At 37.7% G+C, this 15,388-nt stretch overlaps 1 protein-coding gene across 1 annotated transcript; it reads right to left on the reverse strand.

The window, feature by feature from the left end:
- Positions 1-1,760: 1,760 nt before the first annotated feature.
- Positions 1,761-14,005, reverse strand: LOC124827593 (putative pentatricopeptide repeat-containing protein At3g25970). The gene is made up of 8 exons (XM_088099248.1): positions 13,585-14,005; positions 12,896-13,140; positions 9,770-10,001; positions 9,556-9,686; positions 9,231-9,437; positions 2,425-2,892; positions 2,136-2,203; positions 1,761-2,016 (listed from the first exon to the last, which is right to left on the reverse strand). The coding sequence occupies exons 1-8, from the start codon at positions 14,003-14,005 to the stop codon at positions 1,761-1,763; spliced, it is 2,028 nt and encodes a 675-aa protein (XP_087955374.1).
- Between the last annotated feature and the right edge of the window lie 1,383 nt (positions 14,006-15,388).

Raw genomic sequence — 15,388 nt, forward strand, 5'->3', positions numbered from 1 at the left:
GACCATGAAACTCACTCATCCATATGAAAAATTGGAATAAAGAACCCAATTGAATGATGAGGGAACTCCCTCTTCCAAGTAAAAAACATCACAAAGATTTGGAGAAATAACGCATAGAAAGCTACCTGTAATCGATTACACATGCACAATGCTCGGTCTTCTACTAGCTACTCGTAATCGATTACATACGCACATAACTGCCTATCTTCCTCTTCCTCACAACACCACTTGGATGCAATCATAAGCAACCAATTTTGTGGACACCCTAAGTCCTTTCAACCACTACTAAGTACATCCACACATCCTTGGTCATAAAAATCAACCAACCAAGTGAAGATCTTGCAATAAATTTCACCAAATTTGGTCCAACCCCTCAATGGGGAGCTCTTCTTCCACAACAGGGGACTGACGCTAAACTTTCGGTACAAATTCGTGATTTTCCACTGGTAAGCGATTACAGGCTACTCGTAATCGATTACACACGCACATAACTGGGAACAATTGTCTTCCAAAAACATAACTTCCAGGCAATCAACAACAACCAATTTAGTAAACCTATTGTTTCAGTCCAAATCCTCATCAGGACAAGGACACATCAATTTTGACCCAACAAGTTAATGATTAAACTCACTCAACCAAAAACACAGACAAAGAAAATGAATATGAAGAATAATTAATCAAGAATAGTTTAGGTGTATTCATTTGCTATAATTCTGTACAATTTTGTGAAACAATTTAATAGTATAATTTTGTACAATGTCTATTCATTTGCTATAAAATAAGAATCTAAACCAAGAACACATTTCTAATGCTATAGTAATCCAAAATATTGCAGCGTTTGAAATCTTCAGACGTTGTCTTCGTCTAGGATCCAGTCACATATATACTTCTTCCTAAACGCAGCCAAGTCCTCCTGAAATGAACATTTTGGAATTTAGAAACAATATGAAGACAACGATAATGTAATGTTTACAAATTCATAAGTTTACCTACATTTGTATAATAAGACGCATGCACTAAGAACTTGGAGAAATTAAAGTGAGGGAAGAGAAGTTAAGTCATGAACTACTCAAGGGAATAACTAGACTCTACATTTTTGCCATTAATGACACATTATTTGAAGAGAAAGTCTATGAGCTAGCCTATGCATGTGAAGATCTTGAACCTAAAAGCAACTTTAAAGACATGGAAAGTGAAATATTCATAGAAAGAGTTTGCAAGTTGGAAGGGGAAATGGGTAACCACATCCATTGCATGATACATAGCACAAAAAAAGGAAGAAACCATTGACAAACAAAAAAACCACAGGAACGAAGCGCGATATAATGTGCGAATAAACAATACCTTTAGATAAAAGACAAAAATCGCTGCTGACAAAGTGACCATCGAACCCAACCGACGAAGGATCAACGACGACGGCGAAAAAATGAAACCTTTCGACAAATGACGCCAACGGTGGACCTCCCAACACTTCAATGGCGGACCGACACACACGACTTTGTCTAGATAGAACGATGGACCCAAGAACGATTTTCACAGTGGTGGACAAAGAGCATTTCGTTGGTGGAGCGAGAGTTTCGAATGGAGAGCGAAAAACTGGTGAAAGAGTTTCGTAGGGATGAATTTCACTTTGTGATAGGCGCCAACAGGTTTCAACATTTTTCTTTCCAAAAACACCCTCGAAAACAAAATTAAACTTTTTAAAAAAATCATTTAAAACAACAAATGATAGAACGACACGTGTCATTGTCAAATTGTTGTCAAATTTGCGTTGTTGAAGAAATGTTTTCCAATTCGATATCACCACAAAATCTACAGGCACCTAACAAAGTTTTCAACACCATTGCATCAACTTCAAAGGGCATCGTTTCAACCAAAGCTTTTGCCTTCTCAAGTTGCCCTGCCCGACCATAGAGATCAATTGCACAAGCATAGTGTTCCTTTCGCCGTGGAATTCCAAAATCAGACTCCATAGACTCCATAATGTTGCAACCTTCTTCTACTAGCCCATCATGACTGCACACAGTTAGAACTGCAACAAAGGTTATATAATCAACCTTCTTCTACTAGCCTTTTTCTCATTCATTAACTAAAAGAGGTCAAGCGCAAAGTTTCCTTGTCCATGTTGTGCATACCCAAAGATGATTGAATTCCAAAGAATTGTAGTCTTTGGAAGTTGCTTCAAAAGATTTCCTAGCATCTTCTATTATCCCACATTTAGAATACATGAATATAAACGAACTCCCAACATAATTTTGGTATCAAGTCCTACTTTAAGTGTTAAGACATGAACCTGTTGACCTAAATGAAAAGTTGCTAGGTCCGAGCATGATCTTGTGACAGCCGAAAATGTATAATGGTCAATTTCTATGACCAGAGATCTCATCTATAGAAATAACCTCAAGGCATCTTCAGTCAAACCACCTTGTACATATCTTGCGAAAATGGAGTTCCAAGTGCAACCATCTTTGAGATTCTTAATGCATCTTCCATTCCCTTATCATTAAATTTGATGTACATGGCAATCAAAGCATTGGAAATAGGAACAAAATCTTCAAGACCGTTTTTTATTACCAACCGATGCACACATTTTCCATTGCTTTTATGCTCTTGTGCAGAACAAGCACCGAAACTCCTGGTGTAAGTATAAGCATCTGGCTTAAACCCAAAATTCAACATATAAATGAAATCTTTAAATGAAAAATCTTCTTTCTCGTGCATCAAATAAGCACCAAGCATGAAATTCCATGTAACCATATCATGACAGGCAAGAGCACCATCAAATACTCTATCAGCATCTTGTAAAGAAAAACGCTCTGAAAACACTATGATAGAAGCATTACAGACAATATTAAACGATTCCAGCCCATTTTTCAATATTTTACAACACAACTGCTGATAGGAAACCACATTAATAAGCAATGAAATAAGAAGAAAAGGAAATAAAGAAAGGATCACTCATTCTATTTCATTGAAATCAAGGCAAATACAGAATGAATAAACCTACTACCCAGAGCTAAGCTTCTTAAGAGACCCAAAATGTACTATCTACTACTGATTTTATTCAAAAATAGAATGTCCACACACACACACACACACTCCTATGACACTATAAAGGCATAAACGAAAAACCTCAGAAAAAGAGAAATCTTCTAAGATCTTTCAATTTCTCTCTCCCTAACTAATTTGCTATTAATATGTGTCCACCTCAGCCCTCTTACTTTTTCTCCTAACATAAACTTGTCCTCACTTCCTTTGCTCCTTCATTTCTTGGTCCAACATATTTTTGGGCTGTATCAATACCGCCCTCTTGAAAGATAGTCTTGTCCTTAAGATTAAGGGTTGGATATTGGGTCTTCATTGACATCTCATCCTCCCACGTTGCTTCTTCTATTGTTTTTCCCAGCCAATGCACTAGCCATTGGTTAACCCTTTCTTCCTGCTTGAGTATGCTTCGAGTAGCCAACACATTGCAACATATCTAATTGGTCCTCTTTTAGCCCTGTTGGCAATCCTTCTGCTGTTTTATACTCCCAAATGGCCTTCTTGAGTAATGAAACATTAAACACAGGGTGTATTTTCGAATTTGGTGGTAACTACAACCGATAAGCTACGTCTCAAACCCTTTCAACGACTTCAAAAGGCCCGTAGTACCTTGTGCTAAGCTTAGGACTCATGCGATATATAATAGAGTGTTGCCTGTGAGATTCAGTTTAAGAAACACCATGTCCCCTATCTCAAAACTTCTCTCCCGTTGGTGTTTGTTCGCTTGTGTCTTCATACGATCTTGGGAACACACCAAATTTCCTTTCAAGTGATGAATGACTTCATCTCTATCAATTAGTTCATGTTGAACCGCCTCTACTTTCACTTCTCCTCTTACAACTGGAATAATTATTGGAGGAGTGATAACGATAATTTTTACCATTATATGTGGTGCAATTTTCTTACCAAATCAACTTTCCTTAAGCTTGATTCGCGCTTAATCCTCTCTTTTATCTAACTTTTGTGAATAGGTTTAGTCTAGGCTATACTAAATGGGTTTCATCGCTAATTTCCTCATTTTGTAGGCAGATTGTGTACATTGGAAGAAGATCAAATCAATCAAGGAATTGGAACCCAGGAGAACTAGCAAAAGCACCAAACTTGAAGGCTGATGAAGTCTCGCAGTCACGCTTTGGCGCCCCCTCTTGGAACGCTGAGCGTCAGCCTCTCGTAGTCACGCCTAGGCTCCCCTTCCTGGGGCGCTGAGTGCCAACCTCTCGCAGTCACGCCTGACAGCCCTCTTGTGTGGGTGCTGAGCGCGACACTTGCTGATGTGGTACCCTAGTCCTATTTAAGGCTTCCATGCAACGAGGGTGGGGGACTCTTGGCGGCTGAAGCACGAAAACACCATCTTGGACCTCTTAGAGCAAGTTTTGGGCAGTGGGAGCTCTCCATTCATCTTCCTTGGGTCTTCATCTCCTCCATTTTCTTCCATTGTAAGCTCAAGCTCTCCATGACAATGAGAGCTATCCTGCCCCAGCCAACATTGCGGTGGTTAAGGAATTTTATGCTAATGCCCACTTCTACCCTGAAGACAGTATACCTTTCACAAGCTATGTATGGGGCAAGAGGGTTCCTTTTGATGCTGACACCATTAATGATTTCTTGGCTATTGAATGGCCAAGAGCAGGTGAAGAATGCCAATATGCCGAATACTTGGAAGGAGACCTCGACTTTGGGGAAGTTGAACGCGCACTGTGCCTACCAGGGGGCCACTTCTAGAGGAACAGACATGACCGGTCCATTCATATCTGACAGTCTTTCCTCACTCCTCTTGCAAAATACTGGATGACATTCATACATGCAATATTTCCCCTTGCTCACATGTCTCTGATATCACCATTCGTCGGGCCATCCTTCTTTACTACATCTTAAAAAGAGTCAGCATCAATGTCGGCTAGATCATCGCTAACGAGATCAAACAGTGTGCCCACGCTCCTAGTGCCAATTCTCCTTTAGGGCACCCCTCTTTGATCACCCACCTTTGTCAACTGGCTGGGGTGAACACCTATTCACCCCATTTGAGCGATCGCGTAAGGAGATTGATTCCTCCTACTTTACGCAATATTGTTTCACTGATGGCGATGGTTGCCCTCTTCCTCTACCTCAGCCTCCTAGGGTTCATAGGCGTCATTAGCCTGCCCAGCCAGATCAACCCTCAACTGACTCTTACTAGACGCGGGACAAGCACATGACATTATTGGATGCCAAGCTTGAGGCACTTTACAGAGGAGAGTTGATGATACTGAAAAATATGACTTCTGCCTTCCCGGAGCGCCAATTTATTTCTCCGGAAGACTTTATGTCTCACGTTGCTTGGCTTGGGGACCAGGCCCACTCAAGCGGGGGAGGTGGCACTTCCAGAACTCAACTGATGGAAGAAGATGAAGAAGAGGAAGAGGATGAAGATGATGAAGAAGAGGATGACGGGAGTGACGACAGTGACTCTTGATGGACCAAGAACCACCTTATGCTTGATTTATTTTCAATTTTATTTTGTTTTAAATTTTAGTCTTAATCGTGTCTTTAACTTCAAACTTGGCTAAATGGATGGTTCTTGTACAATGGTTTGGCATGCAGTAATAAACTTTTTGATTTGTTAGAATGAAAAATCTCTTGTGTTTGCTCTAATTCTTTGTGATTGATGTTGAGAATTTGTTGAGAAGATGATGTTAGTTGAGCTTTTAAGCACAAATGGTGGATGCTCATAGTTGTTTGGATAGATGATTGATTTTGATTGTGGTCAATATTCTTGGCATTTTGTTTGATAGATTTTGGAACCCCGAGTTAACCTATAAGATGTTGTGCCCCAGATTTCTTGCTGAATGCTATCACTTTGGAATCATAGTTGATTTTGCATGAGTTTCTCTGATTGATTCATTTGGTTGCTTGTTATACATGGTCAAGGCCATCTTATTCTTTTACGTCAGGCCATCTTATTCTTTTACGTCTTCTACAATTTTGAGTCGAAAAGCCAATGCAAAACCTTTGAACCTTGAACATAAACTTTCTCATTCCTTGAACCTTAAGCTAAATGAAAAGTCTTTGACCTCCTTACCTTGAGTTGAGTATTCATTTCTTGTTTAGGAGAATGGTTTAAGTTTGGGGCAGTTTGGGAGATCATGTTACAAAGGAACATTGAGAAAAACAAAAAGAAACAAGAAAGAAAAGAAAAATAAGAAAGAAGAATAAGATAAAAAAAGAAATTCAATGAATGAAAGCTGGAAAATGAATTGAGAATTGGTTCCATTTATTTTGAAGAAAAAGAAAATTATGTTATCATGCTTTGATTTGCCTGCTCTTTGGACTCAAGGTGCTTTGTTGTCCAGAAAAGTCAATTTTCCTTCTTAGCCCAGCCACAATACATCCAAAAAAAAAAACCCCCCCAAAAAAAAAAAAAAAAAAAAAACCCCCCCCCCCCCCCTCAAAAAGTCCTTGTGATGTTAACTTACTTGTGAATGTGTTTGATATTGTTAAAATGAAAGACAAAGTTGATTTGTGTAACATTGTGATAGTTGAGAGTTAGACACACATTCTTATACACCATTGTGCTTGAGTGAAATACTTTCCTTGATGAGGATTGGTTCCATGCATTTAAGGATAACATTTTTCTAAGGTTGTTGATCCCTCATAAAGTCTTTGCATCTGTCTTGTAATTTTTGTTTTGTGAGCACCATAGTTGAAGCTTGATTTGTTAGCACCTCATTATCTCTTGATTGGTATTTCCATGATGAGCAAACATGATAGATTTATTTGTTTTAACAGAAATTGCTTTCTTGAGTTGCTAGACCATTGTACTTGGGTTGTTCTATTTAAGTCAAGTTACATTTTTTGCTTGAGGATAAGCAAAGTTTCAAGTTTGGGGTTGTTGATAACGGTAATTTTTAGCATTATATGTGGTGCAATTTTCTTACCAAATCAACTCTCCTTAAGCTTGATTCACGGTTAATCCTCTCTTTTATCTAACTTTTGTGAATAGGTTTAGTCTAGACATACTTAAGGGGTTTCATCACTAATTTCCTCATTTTGTAGGGAAATTGTGTGCATTGGAAGAAGATCAAATCAATCAAGGAATTGGAACCCAGGAGAACCAGTAAAAGCACCAGACTTGAAGGTTGATGAAGTCCCGCAATCATGCCTGGGCGCCCCCCTAAGGCGCTGAGCGCTAGCCTCTCGCATTCACGCTTGGGCGCCCCCTCCTAGGGCGCTGAGCGCCAACCTCTCGCAGTCATGCCTGGGCGCTAAGCGTGACATTTGCTTATGTGGCACCCTAGTCCTATTTATGGCGGCTGAAGCACAAAAGCACCATCTTGGACCTCTTGTAGCAAGTTTTGGGCAGTGGGAGCTCTCCATTCATCTTCCTTGGGTCTCCATCTCCTCCATTTTCTTCCATTGTAAGCTCAAGATCTCCATGACAATTGAGAGCTAATTATGAAACTCTCTTGTAAATGCACTTGTTGTGAATGAATTTAAGCTTCTTTCATTGATTGTTAGTGTTTATTTCCTTCTCTTAAAGCTTGTTGTGACTTGATCAACTATAACATGATTCTTTGGTTTGCTTAATATTGGGAAATGTTGTGTGAACCTTGAACTGGACTAAACACCTAAAGAAAATTGTATCTAGGGATAGAACTTGGACCTTTAGTTGTCTTAATCCTCATTTCTTAATATGGATGAACTTGTTAGGTTTTCCAAGAGATTGGAGTTTAATGAGTAAGTCTAGGCTCTCTCCACCAAGGGATTGAGTTTGAGTATTTTAGTAGGTTGACATGAACAATTAAAGGAAGAAGAAGTAATGTTCATTTGCATGAGAGTGTAGTAGGTAAAATCATTCTCCAACATTTCCATTCCATATCATCTTTAATCATTTCATTTCCAAGTGTTTTAACCCCAAAAGTTCAATTTACAACTTGTGCACTATGTTTACTTTTATTGCACCGAAATCACATTAAATGAAATCCTTCTTTAGTCTAAATTAGTTAAATAATTACATGATTGTTTAGTGTCACATGAGTCTCTTCGGATACGATATCCAGTCTTACCGATTTATTACTTGATACAATTCGGTACGCTTCCCGAGGTAATAACAAGGAGGCCTCCCATGCCTCAAAGGGTGTAGTCGCTATATATTCATGGTAAGTGGTGTTAAACCATAATTATGCCCACGACAGCCAATTAATCGACAGTTTCGGTTGATCGGTGATGAAACAACGAAGGTATGTCTCCAAGCATCGATTGGTCACTTCCGTTTGACCATTTGTCTGTGGGTGATACGCTGAACTCATCCTTAACTTGGTCCCCTAAAACCTAAAAAATTCCCTCCAAAACGCACTTATAAACGTTGGGTCTCTATCACTTACCATTGACTTAGGTACCGTATGTAAACAAACCAATTCTCTGATAAAAATTTCAGCAATACTCTTAGCAGTGTATGGATGTTTTAATGGAATGAAATGACTATATTTTGTAAGTCTGTCAACAACCATCAATACAGTATCAAAACCCTTTGATTTTGGCAAGCTTGTAATAAAGTCTAAGCTTATGTCCTCCCATACCTGTTTCAGAATTGGCATCGGCTGTAATAATCCTCCTGGGGCAGCAGTTACATATTTTTGACGTTGACATGTGTCACACTCTTGAACAAATTTCATGATATCCCCATTCATTCCCTTCTAGTATAAGTTCGTTGTAGCCTTCTATAAGTCCGATAGAAGCCAGAATGTCCTGATTGGGGAAATGCTTGAAACTCTTTCAACAATTCAGGAATTCCAGATGATTGAGACGAAATAACTAACCTACCTTTATACTACAATACACCTTGTTGATAATTGAACCTTACATACTTACCCTTAACTCTTCCTTAGTGTTGTAATGATCTCCAACAACTCCTCATCCTTATGCACCTCATCAACTATCGCTGGATAATCCATCCACATTGGCTCAATGACAATTTTTCTTAACTCTACAACATCCTTACTTCGAGATAGGGCATCGACACCTTTGTTTTCACGTCCAGGCTTATAAACTATTTCGAAGTTATACCCCAATAATTTGGCCACCTAATTCTTTTGGCTCCCTGTTGTGATGCACTGCTACAAAATTTGTTTGAGGCTTCTCTGATCAGAAAAAACCTTAAATTTTCGCCCAAGAAAATATGGCCTCTAGTGTTGGATGGATAGAGCTACCACCATCAACTCTTTCTCATACGCTGACTTGGAAAGATTCTTAGGGCTTAAAGCCTTGCTGTAATAAGCAATAGGTTGTCTGCCTTGTATCAAAATGGCCCCAACATTAGTACCTGATGCATCACACTCAAGTTCGAATTCCTTCTCAAAGTTAGGCAAACACAGACATGGAGCATTTGTTATCATTCTCTTCAACTCATCAAAAGCCTTTTGGGCATGTTCATTCCAATTAAAACTATCTTTCTTAGTTAGTTTAGTTAAGGGGCACACAATGTTTCCATAGTTCTACATAATTAATCTTCATGATTTGCTTCTTCTAATCTACCCACATTTCTCCCAATGGCGCCAGCCATGCCATGCCAAGGATAAGATCAATATCATCAAGTTCGAATAAAAACGCATCCACTACGAACTGCCCTGTCTCCAGAACAATCTTCAACCCTCGACAAACCCCTCCTGTTTTTGTTTGATGCCCATCTCCCATCAATATACACATCCTCCACATGTTCTTCCATCCTCATCCCATTGCTTTCACTAACCTTCACGAAACGAAGTTATGACTGAATCTATTAGAATGATGAGAGGTACTCCTTTGATCATTTCTCTTAGTTTCATTGTTCTAGACGCATCTTGAGTCTCTTTTTCTAGCACAAAGAGACTGATGGCACTGCATACTCCATCAACTTCCTCCGTTTCACTCTCGTCGTCACTCTCTAGGATTTCTTCTTCATCTTGAAACTCAACCTGTATCTCAATCTCAGCCACTAGGGCCTTCAATTGTTTAGTTAGACATTAATGAGTTGGCCCATACGACCCAACACACTTGAAACACAACCTTTTTTTTTCTATCCACCAAATCCTGATAATATAAGTGACGCACGCCCCTCTCACATACTCCTGCTGACCCCTTGTCATTTACACCACCCTTTTAGTTTGGGCCTGACCCATTACTCCATCCATTAGCTCCATACCCTTTTTAACCCACTCGTCCCATTATGTTGGATCTGGTTTTGTGACCCAAATTATCACCTCCTATTACATTCGTCTCACTCTGCTTCTGCCATCCTCTGTTTCACCTTGAAACTTCCAAGTCAACGACACGAGTAACATTCATCAAACGTCCTCTAGTTAGAGGATTCGCGATATGTTGTTAACCCTCGGCAAGTGTAACCGAATCGTATCAAGTAATAATAAAATGGTAAGACCAAGTATCGTTTCCCAAAGGACTCACGGCCTAAACAGTTATGTGATTTGGTGATTAGATTAGACTTGTGAACGAATTCTTGTAGGTTTAAATGCAAATACTGAAAATTAAATATCAATGCATGTATTGATCAATTGGATCAAAAGAAGAAAAAGTGATTGATGTAAATTATGGAATGATGATGTTGTTGGGGTTTTCGATTCATCCTATCCACTCTCATGCATTCAAGAATTCATCTTTCTTCATTAATGTTAATGCCACTTTCTAATTTACCTTAAACCCGATGTCTCGGTGAAGAAAGCCTACTCCTAATCACTAGTTTACAATGTCTTGTCTCCTTAGCAATTATTCATGCATTACATTCGCACAGAAGCTTAAAGGCAACCAATCCTCCTATCCCTATGTCTAGGCAATATTACTATTGAGAGAATTTTTCAGTTCTAGATTTACTTATATGTGTCCATACAAATAACATCAATGATCATGCAATTGAATGAAAGAAAGCATATATTATAAAGAATCAATTCAAAACATGAGAGTTCCAAAGGATTACAACGGTTCCCCAACAACAATGAAGGTTTAGTTTACCATAATCAAGGTGAAACTAGATGAAAAACAATGAAAGAATGAAAGATAGAACCCTAGAAAGTTGAGAAAGGAGTTTTAGCATCCAAAATCCTCCTCCAAGGGGTGAAGTTTCGCCTCTGTCTACCAAAAGATGTCTATCCTAAGTCAACTAAACCGCTTTTATAATTTCTAAAAATTACAATAAATAAGCCCAAGCCCATAGAAATGGCGCTCAACGACACTTTTGCCACTCAGCGGTAATGCGACTCTTCAGAAGGAAGCTCAACTGCATTTTTAGTCCTCAACGGTGATTTCGGCACTTCAAAACTGGCGCTTAGCACCAATTTCCACTCAGCGCAACTTTTTCTGCACTCTAGTTTACTTTTCTGCATTCTGATTGACTGATTGACTTTTCTGGTTGATTGGTTGACTGGTTGACTTTTCTGCATTCCAACCATTCAGTACTTTAACTCTTCTTTCAAATCATTCCAATAACCTACAAAATCAAAGGAATCTAGCACAAAACCATTAAATTTACCTTCAACTCTCTTATTCACAAAACTAAAGCAAAAACATGAGTTAAAGCAAGTTTCTAAGTCAAAAAGGGTTGATTGATTATCAAAATTAAGTATAAAAATAACGGTTTTTCAATTGTTATCATATGTAAGCTTCATACCTTAGCCTGAACCTCCTCTCTCAGCCCATGGGTAACGTACAAGAAGTATTGCTCATCATGGAGTTTTGGAATTTGAGCGATCAAACATTTGAATCGTCCAATACTCATCCATACTCCTTATTTGCTTCAACGCCGTCAACTGATCATATATGCTCCCTTCCCCCATTCCTCCATAACATTCAAGCAACTCCTTCAAATTATCCCATGACAAAAACATCGTAATCATTTAACAAAGAGTTGAAAAAATGTATTGTCCCTCCTTCTATACACAAATGAGCCAGGCTCACTTTCACCATCTCGCTGGTCTCCTGAACCTTGAAGTGAATCTTCGCTCCCGAAATCCATCTAGTAGGATCGTCGCCATTGAACATCAGTAACTCAATCCTTTCTACCGATTATCGAAACTCTGCCAGAGCATCTCCTTCTAAGGCAATCAAGTTCACTCCAGCCTTGGTGTTTTCCTTGGGCTCTATTTTTTTGTTTCCCACCGAACCTTCACCCTCTTCATTAATCCTTTTCTCAAAACTCCTCGTCATGAACTCCGTCATTTTTGTTTGATGTTATGCAACTTCTTTTCTCATCTCTTCTAGTGCGGAATGATTATGAGATGCTTGTAAACGCAACTCTTCCGTGATTGCTTTCATTCAAGTAACTTCTTCTTCCACATACCCTGCCCGATCCTCTATAGTTCCCGAAACCACTAGTTCTCCTTGCTTTTTGCTATCTACTCGAGTGATAACCATTCACCCCTCGAATGAAGTATCCAGCAGGTCGGACAAAAAATGATAGGAAACCATAGAATAAGTAATGAAATAAGAAGAAAAGGGAATAAAGAAAGGATCACTAATTCTGCTTCATTGAAATCAAGGCAAATACAAAAGGAATAAACCTACTGCCCAGAGCTAAGCTCCTCAAGAGACTCAAAGGTATTGTCCAATATTGGTTTTGTCCAAAAACAGAATGTCCACACACACACTCCTCTAACACTATAAAGGCAGAAATGAAAAACCTCACAAGGGAAATATTCTAAGATCCTCCAATTTCTCTCTACCTAACTAATTTGCTATTAATTTGTGTCCACCTCAGCCCCCTTACTTTTTCTCCTAACATAAACTTGTCCCCATTTCCTTTACTCCTTCATTTCTTGGCCTAACATATTTTTTGGCCCAACATATTTTTTGGCTGTATCAACTACATTATCAACCAACAAAACTTAACATCATCAAGCAATGTCAAAACTGGAGACATCGTGCCATCATTAATTTCTACACCCTCAAGCTCCATGCAATGTAGCACTTGGAACGCCATGTCACGATCACCAACTCGTGAATAGCCAGTACCAAGTGTATTCCATGAAACGTAATTGCGCTCTGGCATACTCTTAAAAACAATGTACGCATCATCAACTCTCCCACACCTTGCATATAGGGATGACAACGGGTCGAGTCGGGCACAGATAGTGCCTACCCACAACCCGACCCGCAAGTAAAAATTTGACCCACAACCTGCCCGATACTTGCGCGGGTACCCACTTAAAGAATTCTCGTGGGTATTTTAAAACCACGGATATCCGCAAAAAATTTAAAAAAAGTATTTTATACATTTTTAAAATAAAATTTAAATAAAATTACAAAACAAATATATATAATATAATATAAATTAAATTAAATACAAATTAAAATTTAATTTTAATTAAATTTAACCTAATATAATATAATTTTATTTTATTTTAATTAAATTTAATTAAAAAATATATAAACTATTTTTTTATTATTTTTTACGGTAATGGGTACCCGCGGCGTACCTGATGTGTTTAGAAGTGGATACTAAAATATCCACTACCCGTTACCCGCATATAATAACTACTCGCCACGGACCATACCCGTAGATTTTTTTGCCAAACCTACTTGCATACATATCCAAGAGGGCACTACTAGAAAACATGTTTTCTACTAAACCTGTCTTGAACATGACAAAATGCATATGTTGACCCAATTTAAGCTCGCCAGCTAGAGCAACACCCTTGAGAATGCTTCCTAATGTGTGGCTGTCAAATGCAAATGCAAACCATCTAATTGGACTGGCGATTTTCCATATGGTTCCCAGGTGACCATAGTTTGCATAAGCAGAAATTATGGCATCCCAAGACATTGTATCTCTATGGGGCATTCCTTCGAACAGTTGGTGAGCATAACTTAAATATGTGCATTTTGCATACGACGATATGAGGTTGTTGGCGATGTGAAGGTCTACAATGGATCCTAACTTGATGGCTTTGCAATGGGTTGCTTTGTGCCCAAACCTAGTGAAGAAGTGCAACTTCTTCATTCATAAGGGATGATGATATCCTAGTTACAAAAAGTTGTCTTTCAAGATTGAAATTTCACATGATCTAGTTAGACAACGAACAACTTAAACACCAAAAAAATACTACTTTACAAACGTCAATATAGGGAATGGTGTTTGTAGACGAATCGATTACACGATATTACCCTTATTCAGGTCAAGACCCAGGCCTTCAATCTAACTGCATGTTGCCTCGCCCTAGAACCGATAGACAAACAATATTCTTCATTATGTATGTTCATGATCATTATGTAAGCAACGATAGTTATTTTGATCTCACCTTTATGAATTAGTGAGATGTTTATCTTACCCTTTGGACGAGATACATATATTCAAAATATTTTTTAACAATATAATTTTATAATTAACAAGATAATATAATTGTTATTCTCATAATTTTAAATATTTTTCTTTTATATTTTTTTTTCAATTCTTTCTAACTTCTTAATCAACTTTTATGTTAAATTATATTAATTTAATATTGGGTTAATGTGATGATTATAAAAATATAAATGTATACACTTTTTGTATGTTTCGTATTGTCGTATTTTAGAATGAGAGTCCCAATCTAATTTATAGAGATCTCACTCAAGGATGCATCCAAAAATTTGTTGTCAGTTAATTAACGTGTGATAATCAATTATCCACTTATGTCATGCTTGTGCTTCCTTTCAATACTAAATATTTCACCATTCAACTTTACAATTTTGGACTCCAAGGCATTTATATTCTCCATCGAGACTTCACAAACACATATCTTATAGAAGGATGTCTCTACGAGACTATGTTGCATTGCTTAATATTGATAAATCCTGCAAAAGGTTAGCAAAATAAAATAAAAGAATATATTTAGATTCTTACCACTTGTTTAAGTGTTTCACTCAAATTTCACTCGTGTATCACACTTATACGTTTTTTCTTGAATGTATTCTCTTGCCTTTTACCACTCAAATACTCTTTAGCACTTGAAAAAGGACTCTAATAACTTATGTAAAAAGTGAACAAAGAATGTGAAAAACATTACGAGATCTAAATCTTGACTCAAGAGGTCAGAGAAAATAGAAAACTCTAAGCAAAACTTCAAGGAATTTTTTTAAAAGACAAAATAATAAATTTAAAAAATTATAGGACTAACAAAAATAGTTAAATGAGACAACGCGAAGACTCTAAAAAAAAGACTAAATATAATTTAATAGATTAACAATCATAAACAATAGTGGTACACAATAATTTGTGTTGAAATCTACAATTTTTATTTATTTTTTACTCTTGGATCCTTACTTTCTCTTTTTTTTTCAACACATATTTATTTCATTTTGACTTGGATCCAATATATATATATATATATATATATATATATATATT

Source organism: Vigna umbellata, chromosome 9 (assembly GCF_029865625.1).
Source record: "Vigna umbellata cultivar VRB3 chromosome 9, Vumbellata_1.0, whole genome shotgun sequence".
Lineage (NCBI taxonomy): Eukaryota > Viridiplantae > Streptophyta > Magnoliopsida > Fabales > Fabaceae > Vigna > Vigna umbellata.

What these genes read in the sequence shown, in the direction of transcription:
- LOC124827593 (XM_088099248.1), bottom strand. Translation starts at nt 14,005, where the DNA reads ATGAAGAAGTTGCACTTCTTCACTAGGTTTGGGCACAAAGCAACCCAT. An exon ending in CATAACTTCGTTTCGTGAAG is followed by an intron (nt 9,687 to 9,769) that starts GTTAGTGAAAGC and finishes AAACAAAAACAG; the next exon opens with GAGGGGTTTGTCGAGGGTTG. An exon ending in ATGAGAAAGAGTTGATGGTG is followed by an intron (nt 2,893 to 9,230) that starts GTAGCTCTATCC and finishes TCCTATCAGCAG; the next exon opens with TTGTGTTGTAAAATATTGAA.